At 42.2% G+C, this 18210-nt stretch overlaps 1 protein-coding gene across 1 annotated transcript in view; it reads left to right on the top strand.

Moving 5' to 3' along the window:
• Dnah3 (dynein axonemal heavy chain 3) overlaps window positions 1-18210 on the top strand; it is a 172271-nt gene that overhangs the window by 40181 nt on the left and 113880 nt on the right. Inside the window, exons 16-21 of the mRNA XM_031388102.1 lie at window positions 5084-5237; window positions 5969-6113; window positions 7586-7797; window positions 12061-12152; window positions 14856-14970; window positions 17399-17515. Coding sequence (XP_031243962.1) covers window positions 5084-5237; window positions 5969-6113; window positions 7586-7797; window positions 12061-12152; window positions 14856-14970; window positions 17399-17515 — 835 coding nt within the window. The remainder of the gene's footprint in view (window positions 1-5083; window positions 5238-5968; window positions 6114-7585; window positions 7798-12060; window positions 12153-14855; window positions 14971-17398; window positions 17516-18210) is intronic.

Genomic DNA, 18210 nt, shown 5'->3' with positions numbered 1-18210 from the left:
TGGTCACCATGTCTGTGGACTGTTGCCCTCTAGCAAGAATCATAACTACTCTTATTGGGTCTTTCTCTTTTATGTAGATACAGTGTTTAAAGACTCGGTGATATAAAAAATATGCTGCAGCTGTAGTTGTGTAGACAACAGCACAGTCCACCTCGTCTTACTCATTGTGGTAGATTTAATGTTGAGTACAAATGGCAGACAACACTTGAGTGTGAGCACTCTCTCCTATGTACAAGATCCTTTGGCATCTGGAAAAAGAAGAGAAGATGGCTGAGGGAATGGGTTCACAACAAGCCCTAGGGATTTAGACACAGCATTGTGCTTTCCAAGTGGCAGGTGCTGGAGGTTTGGATGAGATTTTTTTCATAATTATGAAACTCTTTATGCCTTGCAGAGTCTAAAATAACAGCTTATTATAAAGCAAAATAAATAAATAAATAAATAAACAAAGGCCGACAAGAGAAATCAAACAAAAACAAAAGTGGGATGTCTTTGTAAGCAGCTCAGACAATCAAGCAAAAGACAGGGGTGGCAAAGGCCAATGGCCCTTCTTCCCCTTTGTGATCCATTGCCATTGCTCATCTCAGGGTCTCTGCCCTTGTATGAGTGACAGGCAGAAGAGAAAATGGAAGACAGAGTGGGAACATGCAGATGCTCTATGAAGAAAATGGGCAGGAACCAGAATGGTGGCTGTACCTGGTGTAAGTCAGAGGAGGGCTCATTTTGGAAGATATTTGGTGAGAACTACCTGAAGGAAGCTATAGAAAAGGAAAAGAGCTGAGTACGTCATAGACAGCATTGGGCAATGGCTCCCCGGTGGGAAGACTTGCTCAGAGGGTGGCTGTTCAGCAGAGGTTATAAAATCAGAGAATTGGATGCTTAAGGTCTCAGTAATGAGTGTGCATTTCATTTTATAACCACAGTAGAAAGTTATTGAAGATTTTCCAACCTGGGACTAGAAACTGTGTAATACATTTTCTTTTTATGTTCTACTTACTCGAATGAGAAACTGGACAATGAATGGCTACAACATTGCACTCTATTGTCTCTCCACAATTTCTTTTATTATATGAGTCTCCTGGCTGCCTTAAACTCCTATTTTTCTCTTTCAATTTATTTTTTTTTTGAGAAACTGAATTGTTTGGTAACAACTTTAGTTTTCTGATTGTATCTCTAAGATGTCTTTTTACTGTGCTTGTCTACCTTCTTCTGTTCCCCATGAAATCATAAAAGTTGATTTAATCTTGCTACTAATATGTAACCATATGCAATAGAGAGAAAAATGAACTGGCTAGATGGCTCAGTGGGTAAGAGTATTTGCCACATAAAACCAATGACTTGAATTCAGTCCCTAGAACACGTGGTTAAACGAGAGAGCCAACTCCTGAAAGTAGTCCTTTGATGCCCACATGCTCCTTAAATTCACTACAACATACACACACACACACACACACACACACACACACACACAAACACACACACTCACACACACACACTCACACATGCTTTTAAAAAATGCAGAGACTGGAGAGATGTTTCAATGGTTAAAATGCTTGTTGACATCTGGATCCTCAGAAGCCATATAAAATGTCAGGTGGGTCTAAGTGGCAGGCAGCCACCTTTAATTTCAGCCTCAGGGATCTCCAGAGCAAGCTGGTTATATTGTCAAGCTCAGGATTTGATTAAGAAACACAGATTTGATGAATAAGATGGAAGAGAAATCCAAGATGATTCTTCACATCAATTTTGGCTTCATATGCATGTGAAACATACATGTATATCATACACAGAGGAAAACTGAAAAATACAAAGAAAATGAAAATGTTAATCAGCTAGAGTAAACAATATTAGTGGGAGCAGAGATGCTAATGCAGAGACTAGTAGGAGCAGAGTCTTGTCATAAAATCTATGTGGCCCCACAGAGACCCTTTGAGAAAGTTCATCCCAATCAGAAGCTGAAGCTGACGGGTAAACATATGCTCTGGGACAAACATGAGGTCTGAAGGGTCAGCTTTACCTTGGCCAAGACTCACAAGGCTTTCAGAAGCTGCTGGTCCTGGACTAATAGGACCCAGGGCATCTTCCTGAGGACAATGTCCTTCTGCAGTGATCCATTAGCACTGGGGTTGCTAGATGAGGAAAGGTGAGACTGGTTTATATGTAGGCCTGAAGACTGAGGATTTCTTGCAGAAGCAGCTTCAGGCCCAGGTCTGTAAGATGTACCTGGCCAAGTCTATCCACTGCACCTGCATGCTTATCCACCAGCACCATATGAGGGTCAGTAGGAAGTGGTGCGCATCCCATCTGTCATTTCTGTATGGCCTCCCAGAGGCACGCTGACTTCTCCCTCTGCTCTCTTTATGGTAGTGGCCACCCAGGGTATGTGATGGTAAAGAATACCAAGACGGACCAAGGTGGCACAAGAGCTGTGGTGATGGAGCAGAGGATGAAGCCACACCTCCCTGGGCTGGAGGATTGTCTAATTTGGAACTGGCTAATAACACATTGGAGATGGGAGGAATCAGTGGTTTAAAGATGGTTCCTCAGATAAGTAAAATAAAAGCAAAGCAGACATCAGTTCTTACATATAAATTACATGACCTAGTGCATAATTCAAATAGAAGAGTAACTTGAATATGAAGATAATGGAATAAGCAGTGATCTTGACTCACCAGCAGTGTGTATCTCTCACTCTTTCTCCAGATAATTAATGTTAACATGAAAACACAGCTCCTACCTCACAGGGGATAAGAGGAGTTTTTCTGGAGCTAAAAACTAGTGCCCATATTGGGAAGCACAGATTCAGGTTATCCCTAAACTCTGTTCCCATCTGGTAACAGTCTGATGAAGTTTTTACAGAAGCAAAACAAAGAAAGTTATACATTGAGGCACTTTTTAGATACATTGGTAGAAACATCGTCTAGTCATCTAGTCCAGTTATAGCAAAAGTAGAAAAATCCATGTTGCCAGCCCAGATGCTGACATCATTCTTAGCATTTGGTTGCCAGAAGCTAGTGGTCTGCCAGGCTAATGCATTCCAGAGGCTTAGTCACAAGGACATTAGGTAAGACACAGAGGTGAGCAAGAGAGCTAAAGATAGCCCAGGAGAAATTATAATTAAACTTTGGGATCTGCAGTATCTCAGGCTCTCCATGATCACTGAAATTTCAGTTAATCGGCTTTGCAGAGAAGGTCAGTGAGAGGTAGGACTCTTTCCAAGGGCTTCCATTCACAATAGCATATCAAAAATCCTACAATATAAAATGTCTATTTTTAGATGCCCATAGACATTCATTAATAACTAGCCATGTTTTGGGACTCAGAAATAAATTATAAGGAGCAGAAATTATATAATTGTATATACTAGATATCTATTGTGACATACCACAACATAGCATCTTCAGACAAGGAGGAATTATCACACAGTGTCTCTGGGTCAGAACTCCTAAGAGCCACTCGGCTGTCTGTCTGGTTGTATGTCTCTGGTCCCATGTCTTCTGTGAAGCTGGAGTCAGAATACTAGCCCAGGCTGTGCACTGGTCTGAGGGTCTCATTGGCTGACATCTAACTCTGGTCTTGCTCCATGGTTTTTAGTAGGTTTGAGCACATCATTGGCCCTTGGCTCTATCCCTCACCACATGATTCTCCCCACAGGGAGTAGTTTTCCTTCAGCGTAAGACTGAAAGAATAAGCAAAAGAAACAGAAACTAACCTTCTTGTGAACTTTCTTGGAGGGAACAACCCATCCCTTTTGTCATATTTTGTTTATAAGAAGTGAATTTCCACATCTACCTCAAACTCGAGGGAGCCAATTACACAGTGTATGAGACAGGACGTAGGGATCATATCAGAGGCTGCCTCCCACATGGTGCAATTACGGATGAAATGCAAACCGAATCACTTGAAAAGTAACTCTCTTAAAGAACTCTTGGGGGGGGGAGAAATGTTTAAAGATAAAATATTTAGAAAGAATATTTAAAATTGCCATTATAGAATTAAGCACCTATGAGCAAAATTTATGGGCGTCACTAGTGCTGTTCTTGGTGACAAGCTCTCTTATTCATTCAATGAATGTTGATTGTTGTCTGCATGCCCAACACTCTACAACTGCTGGGAACATGTGGAATTAATGAACAAAATGTATAGATTCACACTCTAGTCAATGAGAAGAAATACTTGTATAGTGATTGTGATAAATGAAGCTCAGTACTGAATGACATTATATTAGCATTATTAAGGTCATACTTTTTCTTCATTGTATACTGAAATATAGAGAATTTAAGTGATGTGCCCAAAGACCACATAGCTATTAAATATCAAAATAGACATTTAAGCCAAGCAGTTCTGGCTCTAGATCCTAGCCACTAAACATTAGATCACCCATCAAAACTGAGTAAAGGAAGAAACAAATTGAGACCAGATTTGTTGATCATATGGATGGGGTAGACATATCTAGGGAGATCTCTCCAATCAGTCCAGCGACAGTGGATAACACAAGGCAGTCTGCTTACTCTGCTCTGTTTTGTTTTCCTTAGGGCATTTGTTACTCTCAGAAGCATCTTTATAGATTTATTAATCTGTCTGTATATCTAGGGACTTACTCATCCTTCCATCCATCCATCCATCCATCCATCCATCCATCAGTCCACTGACTCACTCACTCATCCATTACTATTGTCTAGATCTCCTCCCAACTAAAATGCATGTTCCAAGAGGATATAAATATTAATAAATACTTCAAAGATAATTTTCTGATGTCTAGTTACCGGATATATCAAGCCTCAATAATAAATATCTAATGGTGGAATGAATAAACAATGCATGGAATACATATCTGTGCATGTATTTATCTGAACAAGAAATTTTTCTCAGCGTGTTTAGTCACCAGTTGGTTCATACCAGCCCAGCTCCAGTCCATGGATCACAGATGCTTTAACTTGTTTTGTTTTTATTTCTTCTTTGCTTGCCTTTAGATAGATGCAGAGTCAGAGAAGTGTCAAAATGAGAAACCCTTCCCAGGATGATAACTTGAGAAGAGCAGAAAATGTGAGATTCCGATGTGATGGGCTGTCTTTGCTTTCAGGTGCTCAGAATTCGAGTCAAGACTCGAAGGCTATAGCAAAGAGCTGGAAATGTTCAGGAAGCGTGAAGTGATGACTACTGAAGAAATGAAGAACAATGTGGAAAAGCTTAACGACCTCTCGAAGAACCTAGATCTGGCACTGATGGAATTTGAGGTTTAGAACTTTGTGATAGGGACTCGGGACCCTAAGTACTGGTCATTTTGGTTCTTAGTTTATGCATAAGGCAGCTGTCAGGTGCACAGCACTACTTGCTTGCCCACCCTCTCCTGACTATGTTCAGCTTACCTTTCCCCACATGTTGTCTACATTTCAACAGGTATTTGTAAGTCATGAAGCACCCAAAGATGTTAGAGCAAGGTAAATGCTTATGCCTGTTGTGTATCCATTATGTGCTGAGTGATATGGAAAGGGCTTTGTGTAGCTGTCTCAAAACCTTTGGGGTTTGTTATTCCTAGCCCCACTTAAAGTAGGGGGAAAAAGACTTGGAGCCACTAAGCTACTTTCTCCAAAGGTCAGTTAACAAGTGTTTTGTTTTGTTTTTAAACACTGAAATTCTCACCTTTGAGGGAAGTTAGTGTAAGAAGACTTGTAAACAGTTATATGAACAAGTAGATTTCATGTAGAAATTATGAACATGGAGACAGGCCTACTGTGTGTTGGGAACAAAAGTGATAGAGCAAGCATCACATTATCAGTTTCCAGCAGCCAGACCTCAGGTTCTGTGGCCTTCAGAGGCAGCAGAAGGATCTTCTTGCTAAGTCCACGCATTGAATGGACATCTACCTCCTCCACTTGGCCTTCTTGGGACTGGGGAATTTGTCATGGAAGTTTCTGGGGTTCAAGAGAACCTCTACCCAACAGACAACCTTCTCTTTTCCTCACAGTTGATCAACAAGGAAGAGGAGCTGTTGGAGAAGGAGAAGAGCTCCTTCCCTCTTCTGCAAACCCTGATGGTCAACAAAATTCCCTATGAGCAGCTGTGGGTCACAGCCTACGAGTTCAGCACCAAGTCAGAGGAGTGGATGAACGGTATGCCAAGTTCTGACCCTGCCTGGTTGCAGGGATGGAGGTGGGGGTGCGGGTCTACCCAGCCAGCTCTGAAACTAAATTTGTTCTTTGGATTCCAACCCTCTGGATAAAGACAGCCATAGTCTATATTTTCAGATGTAATAACAAGGGGAGATAAAGAACCAAAATGCAAGAGACGTATTAAGGGATTTAAATCAGATCAGCACCCAGAGTTTTTGTCATACTGATGATTCCAAGAAGTAGGAAAGAGATTGAGAGCTGTTCCTCTATGGTGCTGCTTTTATGAGGGGCCAGAGTGCCATGGCACATCTAAAATCTACCCTTCACTCTAGGCTCTGGAGGCTAGGGAGGCTCTGTGTGGGCAGAATCAACAGAACATAATAGACATATCAGGAAGAAAGATGAGGCCACTCCTCATCCTGGAAGTGGCTTCTGTTCCAACTAAGTCTACCAGCACCTACTTTTTCTTGCAAGATTTAAGTTTTAGTGACAAAAAACACTGAGCTGCTAAGACGTGTTAAGTGAGAGATGAAGTTGCATTTGATCTAGGCAACCCTGGGGACTTGGGGGTATTTATGAGTCAGTTAGCTGTATGCAGAGAGTAATGCTAATCTAGAATGTTTCGACAGCAAGTAGGAGCAGTACCATGGAAAAATTTAGGCTGGATGTAAGAACCAAATACTAAAACTCCTTACCTGCACCCCCTGAAAGAAACCAATGTTTTGAAGTACTTTAAAAACTGAAGTGTCATTCCTTTTAAATCTCTGGGGGTGGGGAACAGGGGACAGAGAGAGGAGGGAAAGCCAATACTGAGCCTAGATCTTCTCATCTTGATTAAACTGACTGTCAAGAGAGTCCCCACAATCTACCTGTCTCCCCAACCTCATCATGGGACAGCTTGTTTATGTTGTTTGACTTTTGTTGTTTGTTTTAACATGGTGCTGAGGACCCAAACTCAGGCCTTCACTTCACCCACTGAGCCATACTCTTTAGTATCTCTTTGTTTGTTGGCTTAATAGCTTTAAACTTCAATTAAAATTCTTAGAACTCTAGCGGGCTCCCATTCTCTAACCACCATTTCCCAACACTTTGAAACTCCTTTTAATACTACTGAGATCGTGTTTAAAACTAGCTTAATGACTCTTTAAGGACTCTTTAAAACTAATTAAACAGCTAGCCTTCCCCTTCCCCACAGTGTACACCCATCATATGCCAGGCATGTTTGCCCTTTGTTTATACGGTCTCACGTCATTTCCACACTCACCCTTCCAGGAGTCTCTTGTTACCTTGGATGGCAGGTAATAGTGTGGAGGTCTGGACAAGGCTTTACTAGCTAAGCAGAGGCTTCCTTCCAATCCAGGTCCAAGCTCAGAACTTCAGCTTGTCTCAGTACAGCTGTCACTGTTCTCAAGTCCAGAGAATTAGCATATGGCAAGCATCTCCATCATAATCTGAACTTCTCTTTGTTCCAGGCCCCCTCTTTTTATTGAATGCTGAGGAAATTGCCGAGGAGATAGGGAATATGTGGAGGACGACCTACAAGTTGACCAAGACCTTGATTGATGTGCCTGCGCCCAAGCGCTTAGCAGAGAATGTCAAGTTGAAGATTGAGAAGTTCAAGCAGCACATACCCATCCTCACCATTGCCTGCAACCCTGGGATGAAGGATCGGCACTGGCAACAGGTTCATGTCATTCTTAGTGTGGTCCAGCCTGTCCCATCCCAGGAATCCCTGGGAAAGCAAGAAAAGAGAATCTACTTGAGGCCAAGGAGATTGTACCAGGCATGCTGGCCTTCAGGAGGGTAATGGGTAGATTGTGAGATAAACTTCCCAACTCATGACCAGTTTGATGCTTTTTGTTGGGCACTCACTGCTAGAGTGTAAATATTCTAGATAGTAGTTACAGTCACAATGGAAAATTGTTGATTGATTCTTCATCACACAAAAAGAATTGCCTTGAGAATGAGTCCAGTTGATCCCTGTGCAGGCTGCCTTTGGCAGCGTTTCCTGATTAAGCAGGCTAAGTTCAGAAAGAGTTTGACACACTGGATGCCTGCAGTAACATATTCCTAGAATCCCAGTATTTGAGAAGCTCAAATAGGCTACATAGTAGATTCCAGGCTAGCCTGTGCTACAGAGTGAGGCCTTGTCTCAAATAGAAAAACAAAGAAGAAAGTTGCACTCTTTAAGCACTTTAAGCCTATAAATTAGAATAATAAATATTCCCCCCTAAAAATAGTTAGGATTTTTATAAGCAATGAAGTGTGAGGGTGACAAGTGTGGTGTGAACACTAACCCAAAAAGAAAGGCTTGCTGTGTTTCTAAAGTGACTGTCACATTCAAGTGGCCTTGAAATGTGCTCCACTGGGGAGTTGCTATGTGGAGTGACAATGTGGCCAACTTGACACAGGCAAATTATCCTCTCAGAAATATGCATAAGACTGAGGTCCTGGCCCCTGGAAAGTGCCACTCTCTCAACACACATCATTTTAGGTGGTCCCCTAAGCCTGAGGATGAGAGCATGTTGATCTCTATTGGAAGACAGGAGTCTTGATACATGAGTTCAGGGTCTGTCTACAGGGAGGAGCAGTCTTCGATATCACAGTAAAGCAGGAGACTTGGGACCCCAGCAAGGATTGGGATGTTGTGCAAGAAGGCAGGTGAGAGGTCATTACGTGGGCCACACCCGTAAAGGAAATCTGCAAAGGGCATCTGGCCCTACAGATGCTCATGGGGCTTCTATCCCCATGAATATGGATGGCCTAGACCTTTGGTCTATGTGGGGGAGCTAAGAATGTTGGGTGAACAGGTGTCCTCTTAGAGTGCCAGATGTCTCCTTGAGATGGCACTATTCAAAATGTCTTCATTAATGTTGAAAGGCCATTCCTTAGAGCCAAGGATGTAACTCGGTCAGAGAGTGCTTGCGTAGCATGTACGAGCCTGAGTTGGAGCCCCAGCAACTCAATAATATCAAATATAATTAAAACTGAAAACCACTCCAAGAGGTCTCCATTCCTCCTCTCCTGTGTTTTCTCTGTCATCCTGCTGTCCTCGAGTAAGCACTAGCCCCAACCACCCCTAGGCACTCTCTGCTCAGGTACAGGCCCCAGACATTATGTTGCACACTTTATCTGAATTCTCCCATTTCATTCTCAACAACCCTTTGAAATATTAAGTAACTTGTCATGTAGCTAGTTAGTGGACCAGAAAGGGATTGGAATCCGGGTCTGTTTGGCTTAAGACACCCCTAGGAGCAAGGAAGAAAACAGGAACTAAAACTAATAGTGGCCCCAGGCAGGAAGGGATGAAGTCTCTAAAGTGGATACCCAAAAGGCTGAGCAGATAAGAAAGGACATGTGTCACCAGATAAACCATGGATTATCTCTACTCGGGACAAGACACCTGCGACAGCCCCAGGTCTGGCAAAGCCACCGCCCCTCCTAATCCCTCACTCAGGAGACCTATTTACATAGATTCTGGTTCTGGCAAAAGGCTCCAAAAACTAAGCTGCCTGTTATCTCTCAGGGCCTGAGGACAGATCTTCTTGGGTCCCAGAACAGTTGGGGTGTGGTTTCTGGCCATTAGAACTTTCATGGCAAGAACCTTGTGTTTGAGTCATAGACTTTAAATATCAACAAGGTTTTGCTGTTTTCATTTATAAAAGACAGGACAAGGAAACACACCAGGTTAAAGAGTAGCCAGTGTTATGGACAAAAACTGGCCCTGAAGCTCAGAGGTGCTGTCCCTAAGAATAGAACCAACTGCACAACATACTAATGCTTCTAGCAGCCACACTAAAAGATTGCAACTTTTTCTTTTCTTTTTTTCTCTTTCCTTTTTTTTTTTTTTTCAGTAGTGAAGTTTGAATCTAGGACCTCACACATGCTAGGCAAGTTCTCTCCCACTAAGCCACATCGCCAGTCCATACTTTACATATTAAGTAAAGGGAAATGAGCGAAATAAATTTTATAGATATATGCTCTCTAAACTAGTATATGTCATCATTTATGTATCCACCAACTTAGAGATCAGCAGTAAGAAATGTTTGGTGCCACATTCAGAGCACATCTCAATTCAGATGAGCCACGTTTGAGATTCTCAGAGGCCACAAGGGACTAATATCTACACTGACAGTATAGTTCAAGGACCTTAAAATTAGAGAAACAAATGTCTTGTCAATATTCATAATTCTTTAAAAAAGAAATTTAAAAATCCTGCCAATCTCCAAGTCCTTACTGTGGACCAGTTACTATGCTAAGTGCTTTATGTAACTACATTACCCCAGAGATAGTCAGAGTGTTGCTGTATTTTAGTGTATAAAAGAATAAATGGGGCCAACAAGATGGCTCAGCAAGTAAAGGAACTTGCCACCAAGCCTGACAGCCTGAGTTCGAGCCTTAGGAACCGTACATGTCAGAAGAAGAAAGTCAATACCTACAAATCATCCTCTGCCCTCCATGTGTGTCCCACAATACCCAAGTGAGTGTGATATACAAACACAAGCACATGCACACACACACACACACACAAAATAAACAAACATTTTCAATAAGAGAAAGGTCAAGGCTACCAGGAACACTTGTGTAGATTGTGCTCTGTAAAATTTTACCAAATGTTACCTTTGTCCAGAGCTGTTCAGAGCGTAATACAAACAATTATACATAAGAATCCTCTAAGAGACATTAGAGTTTTGTGGAAAACATTTATTAGAGTCAGAATTGGATCCAAATCCCAATTCTGCTATTTCTTAACTGGATGGTCTTAGACAAGCTCTTTCTTCTAGCTCAGATCCCTTGGATGTAAAGTGAGGGTAACACATTACATGCTATCTGTGGTACTATGAGACCAAAATAAGTGCGTGAAGCTCTTGAAACAATATTGTTCATAGTGAGCCCTCAATAAATGCTCATTATTTTTAGTCTGTTACCATACTGATCCTCCAGAGGTCTCCAGAACCCAGATTGGAAGCCAGTTGAGTTCTCTGGTTTAATCAGGCTTTTCTTCCATAAATACTTACTGGTGTCTAGCAAATGTCAGGTGCCAAGGACACAGGGTAAGACGGGATGTGACATGGCACCCACACTCCTCTCTGCTCTGGTATTTTCTAATCCTCTGGCAGCCTAATAGAGGCAAAATTCAGCTCAGAGCTGTCTTAGGAGTATTTGTACTGAGGAGGTAAGCCAAAAGAAGTATTACACCAGGCAGATGGGGATCCTGACAAATAGCCCTGGAGAGGACAGGGATGACTTTTCTTGTTCTGTTGTGTTTTGAGAGTCCTGGGATTAAACCTAGGCACTGTGGTTTACTGTGCATAAATCACCTTCCACTTTAAATTTGAGACAAGATCCCCCTAAACTGTCCAAGCTGGCCTTGAACTCACTCTATAACCTAGGCTAGAAACTTTGATTCTCCTTTCTCAGATTCCTGAGTAGCTGGGATCACAACCCCAGTGTAGGGAGAGCTTTTAAAGGGGAATCCTCAGCTCAGAGCACTGGAGAGCATGTCTGACAGATGGTCCCCCACAACCCCTTACTCAGCAAACACTCACTAGGCTTGGATCACAGACTGAGCTTTCCATAGGCCCCTGAAGTACAACTGAGGCCCTGTTCCAGACTTTGAGTGCTCATGAATCAATAGGAAGACAAACTCTGAAGACAGCAGAGTGAGGCTCTGCCACAGCCTCTGGAACCCCCAGGCCCAGTGTCAGACTCAACAGCTACCGGTTCCATGTGACGATTTAGCTGAATGTGAGCTAATTGCAATGAATCGAACACAAACAGTCCATTCCTTCAAACCCCAGCCCCAGTTTCAGTATTCAACAGTCTCCCGGGTTATTAATGGTACCACACCGGGCAGAGCAGATGACGAAGCTTCCCATCCTCATAGCCATTCTATTGGACAGCCCTATGTTCCACAGCTACCTCGTTCCCCTTCCTTTCTTTGCAGATCAGTGAAGTTGTTGGCTATGAGATAAAGCCCACGGAGACCACGTGCCTCGCAAACATGTTGGAATTTGGATTCAACAAATTTGTTGATAAGTAAGGGCTTACCCCTCCTTCCCAGATGGGCTTTGCTTCAGGGGTCACTGTGATTTCCTGATTCATGGTGAATTAGCTATTAGTGAACCCCACTTGGGCTGATTTAGCCAAGTGCCTTGCTCTTTTTCTGCTGTAGTGGGGACTAGAAAAAGGGTCAGGGATTTTATTTCAAAGGGAAACTAAAAATCAGCTGTGATCCTGAGACTCTGCCCAGCTCTTAGAACGTGGAGCAAAACTCACTGAGCCTTTGTGGGCCTAGATCTCTTCTTGAAACAAATAGCAGACAAGGAAGCACACTGTGAAGAACCATCTCTTTGTTTTCTCCCTCCCCAAGTGCCCTGGAGCTCAAGTGTGAGAATTTGTGTTATCTGAATAGCTATTTTTATTTCTATTTGTGTTTGTGGGGAGAGGTATCATATGTATGTTTGGGAGTGTGGGGATAGAAATGTGTGATGGGTGTACATGCATGTGTGTGTATGTGTTCAAACGAAGGCCAGATGTCAACCTGGGATGTCATTCCTTAGGATCCAAGTAGGCTAGACTCTCTGGCCAGTGAGCCTCAGAGATCTTCCAGTCTCTGCCTCTTCAGTGCTTGGACTTTAAGAGTGTACCATCATAACTCACCACAAGTTTTTTTTTTTTTTAACCTGGATGTTGGGGATCGAACTCAGGTCCTTATGTTTGTGTGGCAAGTACTTTTTTACTGAGCCATCTCGCAGCCCTTTAATTGCTATTTTTAAAAAGAGTGATGTCCAGAATTCTATTTGCTTTCCACATTTCCTTTAAAGCAATAGAGACTTTACATTACCTCAACTCAAGTCTCTTAGATAACTTGGATGGTACCTAGGAAGATGCACATGGTCCTCAGGGTGTGGCAACTAGGGCTGCTGCATCTTCATCATGGGGGAAAGCCACTTAGAAAACTGTGTTCCCAGGCCACATCTTACCTGTTGCTCAAATTATAAGGGCAGGCCTGGAGAGTTAGCTTTGTTTTGTTTTTCAATCCTTTGGTTAGTGCTGCTCAAGGCAGGAGCCAAGCCAAATGCCACTACTGAGCTAGTCTAGGTTCAATGTATTGGAACTTAAAAATACAGGCAGGATTTTTAAAAGCTTATCAAGAAAAAAAGAATGTAAGTAGCTGATAATTTTGGCTTGTTTGTTTTGTTTTGAGAGAGTCTCAGTATGTACCTTTGAGTGGCCTTGAACTTGTTGTGTAGACCAGGGTGACTTTTAACTCATAGAGATCTGTCTTCCCCTGATTTCCAGGTACCAGGATTAAAGGTATATACCACCACATCCAGACAACTGACCATTTTAAATATTCATTACTCAAAATGATAATATTTTGAATGGAATAAGTTATTAACAATGATTTTGCCTCTTTCTTGCTTTTCTTCTAACATGGCTAACAAACCTTAACATTACATATGTAGTTCACATCAGATTCTAATGAGCAGTAGGGATGAAGTTGGGAAGATAAGAAGCCAAGAATGGTGCTGAACATCCTCCTATAAACAAAAGAGCAGCCTCCCATGACAAAGAAATATCTCATGTGGAGGCAGAAAAGGTGTGATCCCCTTCCTGACCTACCAGAAGGGTCATATTCAACATGCCATAACAGGATAGGTTAACAAAGGAAAGATATAACAAATGTATTTAACCAAAGCTACGTGTCCTGGGAACCTTCTGAAATGACCCAGATTCCCAAGGAAAATCCAGGTTTATGCTTCTATTACATGAAAATGAATGGCTATATAGAGATATGTTTGGACAGAGGAATCTTAAGCTAAGGGAAAGCCTTCATGGCCTGAATCCCCAAATTCTCCATACCTTCTCTGTGTGTAGCATTAATTCCTTCATCCTAGAGATGGGACAGGCACCTTCTGAAAGGAGAGTATACTGAACTGCTATTAGACAGATCAGTGGATTTCTTTATGACCACCTCCAAGGCAGAGTAGTAGAGAAAAGTGCCTGGAGGAGGAAGAATTTGAATTTCTATGACTTGTTTTGGGAGAGGGAGCTGGAGAGTGGGAGGAGTTTAGAGAGAGCCTTAATTTTTGAATCTTCTTCTGGTACCTTCCAATCTCCAGACATTTAATGTCTTTGGCATGGCAAAGCACCACACTTTGGACTACTGCTTTCTGAGCCTCGCTGTCACTCAGCCTGTGCTCATTTGTTAGAGCTATTATTACAAAGCTCCACAGGCTGGGTGGCTTAAGCCATACAAGTGTATTTTCATAATTTTTGAATCTTACAGTCCAAAATCATGGGCTAGTCTCCTCTGGGGCCTCTCTTTTGATGTATAAACAGGATCTTTTTCTTATATCTTCACATGGTCTTCTATTTCTATTTCTATTTCATAACCTCTTCTTACCAAAATACTAAGCCTGTGCTAAATTAGGCTCATCCCTCATGGCCTCATTTTAATACAATTACCTCATTAAACACTCTTCAAATATAGTTGCATTTTGAGTGACTGGGAATTAGACACAAATTTTTGGAAAACATACTCAACTTATAGCAACCCCCAAAGACAATGGTATTCAGAGCAAGAAACACATTGGAAGTAGTTGGCAAACCTTATGGAAAACATTTTGGTGAAATTAAAGTTTTGGAACTCTCTTAAGATTAAGCTGAAATCCTTCTTGAGTACTTCCCCTGCCACCTCCTGTTGCTATTGCTGTTGATGTCTTCTCTCCTCAGGCTGGAGCCCATTGGGGCAGCTGCCAGCAAGGAATATTCTCTGGAGAAAAACTTGGAGAAGATGAAGTCAGACTGGGTCAATATGTGCTTCAGTTTCGTGAAGTACAGGGACACGGTGAGTCCCTCCAGAGGGAACTCCCTAAAAGCAGTCCAGTGTGTTATGTAGTAGATTCAGACATGATTCACTCAGCATTGCAACAGACCTCACGAAAGAAAAGCCCTCCACATCTGGATTGCCTCTGCCTACCTATCCTGTACCCATCATCCTTGCCTTCACACTCCACTGAAGCTGTCTGTGCATCTTGAAATCAAAGGGTCCTTTGACCTATTACAAAGAAATGGAGCAAATCTTCTAAATTAACCTGTCTCAAGAAGAACATGGACATGTGAAACTACACACATACATACAAACACACATACATTCCATCTCAGGTTCTTCAGAAGCATATCTGAATAACATATTCTACTTCCTAGATGCTAAATACAAGAATTCTTTTGGGATCTCTTTAAACTGATTCATGGAAACTAGAATGGAGTGTGAGGTTCTCCAGGCCCAACAAGTGCCCAGACACACCAGTTTGAACTATAAGGGTGTGGATTTCCTTATTTTTACGGTGTTTATAGATAGCATAAGAGTTCGTGTAATGAGTGTGGAGGTACATTTGCTTATATAACCCCAAAGTTTAGTTTGCTCTTGTGACAAAGCATAGGGTAAATATGGGGACTGGTACTCAGTAAATTTTGGAGGGTACAGTAGATAGTCACTGAAGTCCCTTGGCCCTTAGCCCAGCATCTCAAATGCTAGCTGTGCAGCAGAATCATTTGGGAGGATTAAAAAAAAAAATAGTTGATTTTTTCCCCTGCTCTTCTACCCTCTGAGTACCTGAGCATCTGCACTTGCCCTCCTGGTTTTCTTTTCCATAGTGCTGGAGACTGAAGTCAGGACCTTATTCATGTTAGGAAAGCTCTCTAACACTTAGCTACATTTTCAGTACTCCATTTTTCAAATATTCAGCATCGAACCAAAACCCTGAAAATCTGAGCACCATCCTCCTGTGACTTGACTTCTTTCTCCCTTTGATTGTGATGGTCTGGGTTTCACCCTTGGATAAGAACCATCCATGGGACAATCTGAGGCAGGAGAACGGGAGGCAGATGAGTTCATTACTGGGTCTCTCCCAACAAGGTCAAGTCTCCTGGGTTCCATAAACTTGGAGCTGTGAGCTGTCTGTTCTTATTGGATCAGACACTGCTCTAGAGATTGCTGGCTGTGCTGAAGAGTTCAGCTAGAAGCCTACGGTCAGGCCCACTATCCCTGATCCATCTTCTAAGTTTATGACTGAAGTAGCTATCAATGAGGAGCCATAGCAAAATGACAGTGTGAGAATAGCCTGTCTATGTAGACACACTGAAAAAAGACAGAATGTATTCCAAGCCAGATTTAGTCCATATCTACATTTTCATCTTCCATATCTGCATCTACATCTGTATATGCAGGCTGAAAGGAAGTGAACTTGGAGCAACAATGACCAAGTTTGCTGTAGGTGACAGACTATTAGCAGTGTATCTGCCACAAAAACTCAGAGGGGAAAATGCCATCCATAGGAGCTGGCTCTGGAGACACAGTACCCTTATGTGCTAGCAAAATGGAACTCACCAAATGGATAAGATAAAAATTTCCAAGCTGGGTTTCCACGCCTATGATCTTTTATCATGGGGCCCTTACACACACGACAAAACAAGCAAACAATGCTTTGCTTATGAAGGGATCACATGTAAATAACTTAATAAGTGTGTCCTGTCTGTTAGCAGACATTTAAAAAGAACTCATGAATTGAAATAAAAAATAATTTTAAAAATTTATTTAAAAAATAACTACAAGAGCCTCCATGAATTGGCCGTGCAGTACAGGAGTCTAGGCCTTATCCGTTGAATTAGAAGCTGATGCTCCCTGAATGAATCAGGAAGGCAAGAGCCCAGAGAGGCAGAAATGCAGGGAAGAGAACAAAGGCTCCACTAGCCCCAACAGAGTCTAGGTACAGGTCTAGGTTAGGTTGACTTCTGCAAAGGAGTCAGACAGTAAATTTTGTTTCTTTTGTTTTTATTTCATTTTTTTTATTAAGACAGGATCTTACGAAGTAGCCCAGCCTGGTGTCAAACTCATAGTGTGCCTTCAGCATCAGCCTTCAGAGTTCTGGGATATCAGGCATGCCCCACTGCTCCTGCCCCATTGACAATAAGTATTTTTAATAACAAATGTGAGTCAGGTGTACACTTGTGCTTCCAAGACTGAAGTAGGAATTTTTATATTGAGATCCTGTCTTTAAATAAATGGATAAATAAATAAATAAATAAATAAATAAATAAATAAATATTTTCTGGTAAGAAAATCTCACATGAGACATAGATACCTGTCTCCCTGGGGAGGGAGGGCTCTATACTGTAAGGGTTTCTTGAACCTTCTAGAACCAGCACGGATAATGGGATGGGAGAAGCAAGCAGGTCTCATGATTTTGACTTTGAGTGGGCATCTTTATTTGCAGGATACCAGCATCTTGTGTGCAGTTGATGACATTCAGTTAATCCTCGATGATCATGTGATAAAGACCCAAACTATGTGTGGGTCCGCATTCATCAAGCCAATAGAAGCAGAGTGTCGGGTAAGAAAATAGCTATTGTGTCCTTTAGATCTCAGTTCCCCAAAGGGAGTGGGTCTAATTCAATGAAAGCATATGCTTCCCTTTCCCTGAATGGAAAACCGAGAGGATGGACGGAGGCAAGGCTGAGAGCAATACTGATGTAAGCAAGCTCAGGACCTGCTGGGCCTCTGTAGCACTCTTCTGAAAGAGTAGACGAGGCTTGAACATGCCAAACTGAAAGATATTCTCCAAGTATTTTAGAGTATCTAGATCTAGTGATTTAGAATATGGGCCTCTTGACTGTAGGAGTTTAGCCTCCATTGCTTTGTCTGTAGAAGTGGAATAGGTCAGAGTAGAGAGTACATCTTAAAGGTAGAGCACAAAAGAAAATGAGAAACTGGCATAGGCCTCTGGGGTCCAGACCTCTGGGTTTGTATTCTGATTCTGCCTGTATTGTTAGTTGTATGAACTTAGGAGGCTATTTGAACTATTGTGTTTACAGTAAACACAGGGTTTGTTAATAACTTCATTTTAGTGTGTGTGTGTATGTGTGTGTGTGTGTGTGTGTGTGTGTACGCGCGCGCGTGTGTGCGTCAGGGGGGGGGAGAGAGAGGAGGGGGTAGGGAGGGAGAAGGGAGGGGGAGAAAAAGAGGGAGAGAGAGAAGAGAGAGAAGAGAGATGTGGAACCTATAGGACAGTTTTGGGCACTGACAGTC

The sequence above is a fragment of the Mastomys coucha genome, unplaced genomic scaffold (assembly GCF_008632895.1).
Source record: "Mastomys coucha isolate ucsf_1 unplaced genomic scaffold, UCSF_Mcou_1 pScaffold21, whole genome shotgun sequence".
Lineage (NCBI taxonomy): Eukaryota > Metazoa > Chordata > Mammalia > Rodentia > Muridae > Mastomys > Mastomys coucha.
The sequence above is the reverse complement of the archived record's forward strand: the minus strand, read 5'-3'. Positions and strand labels throughout refer to the sequence as shown.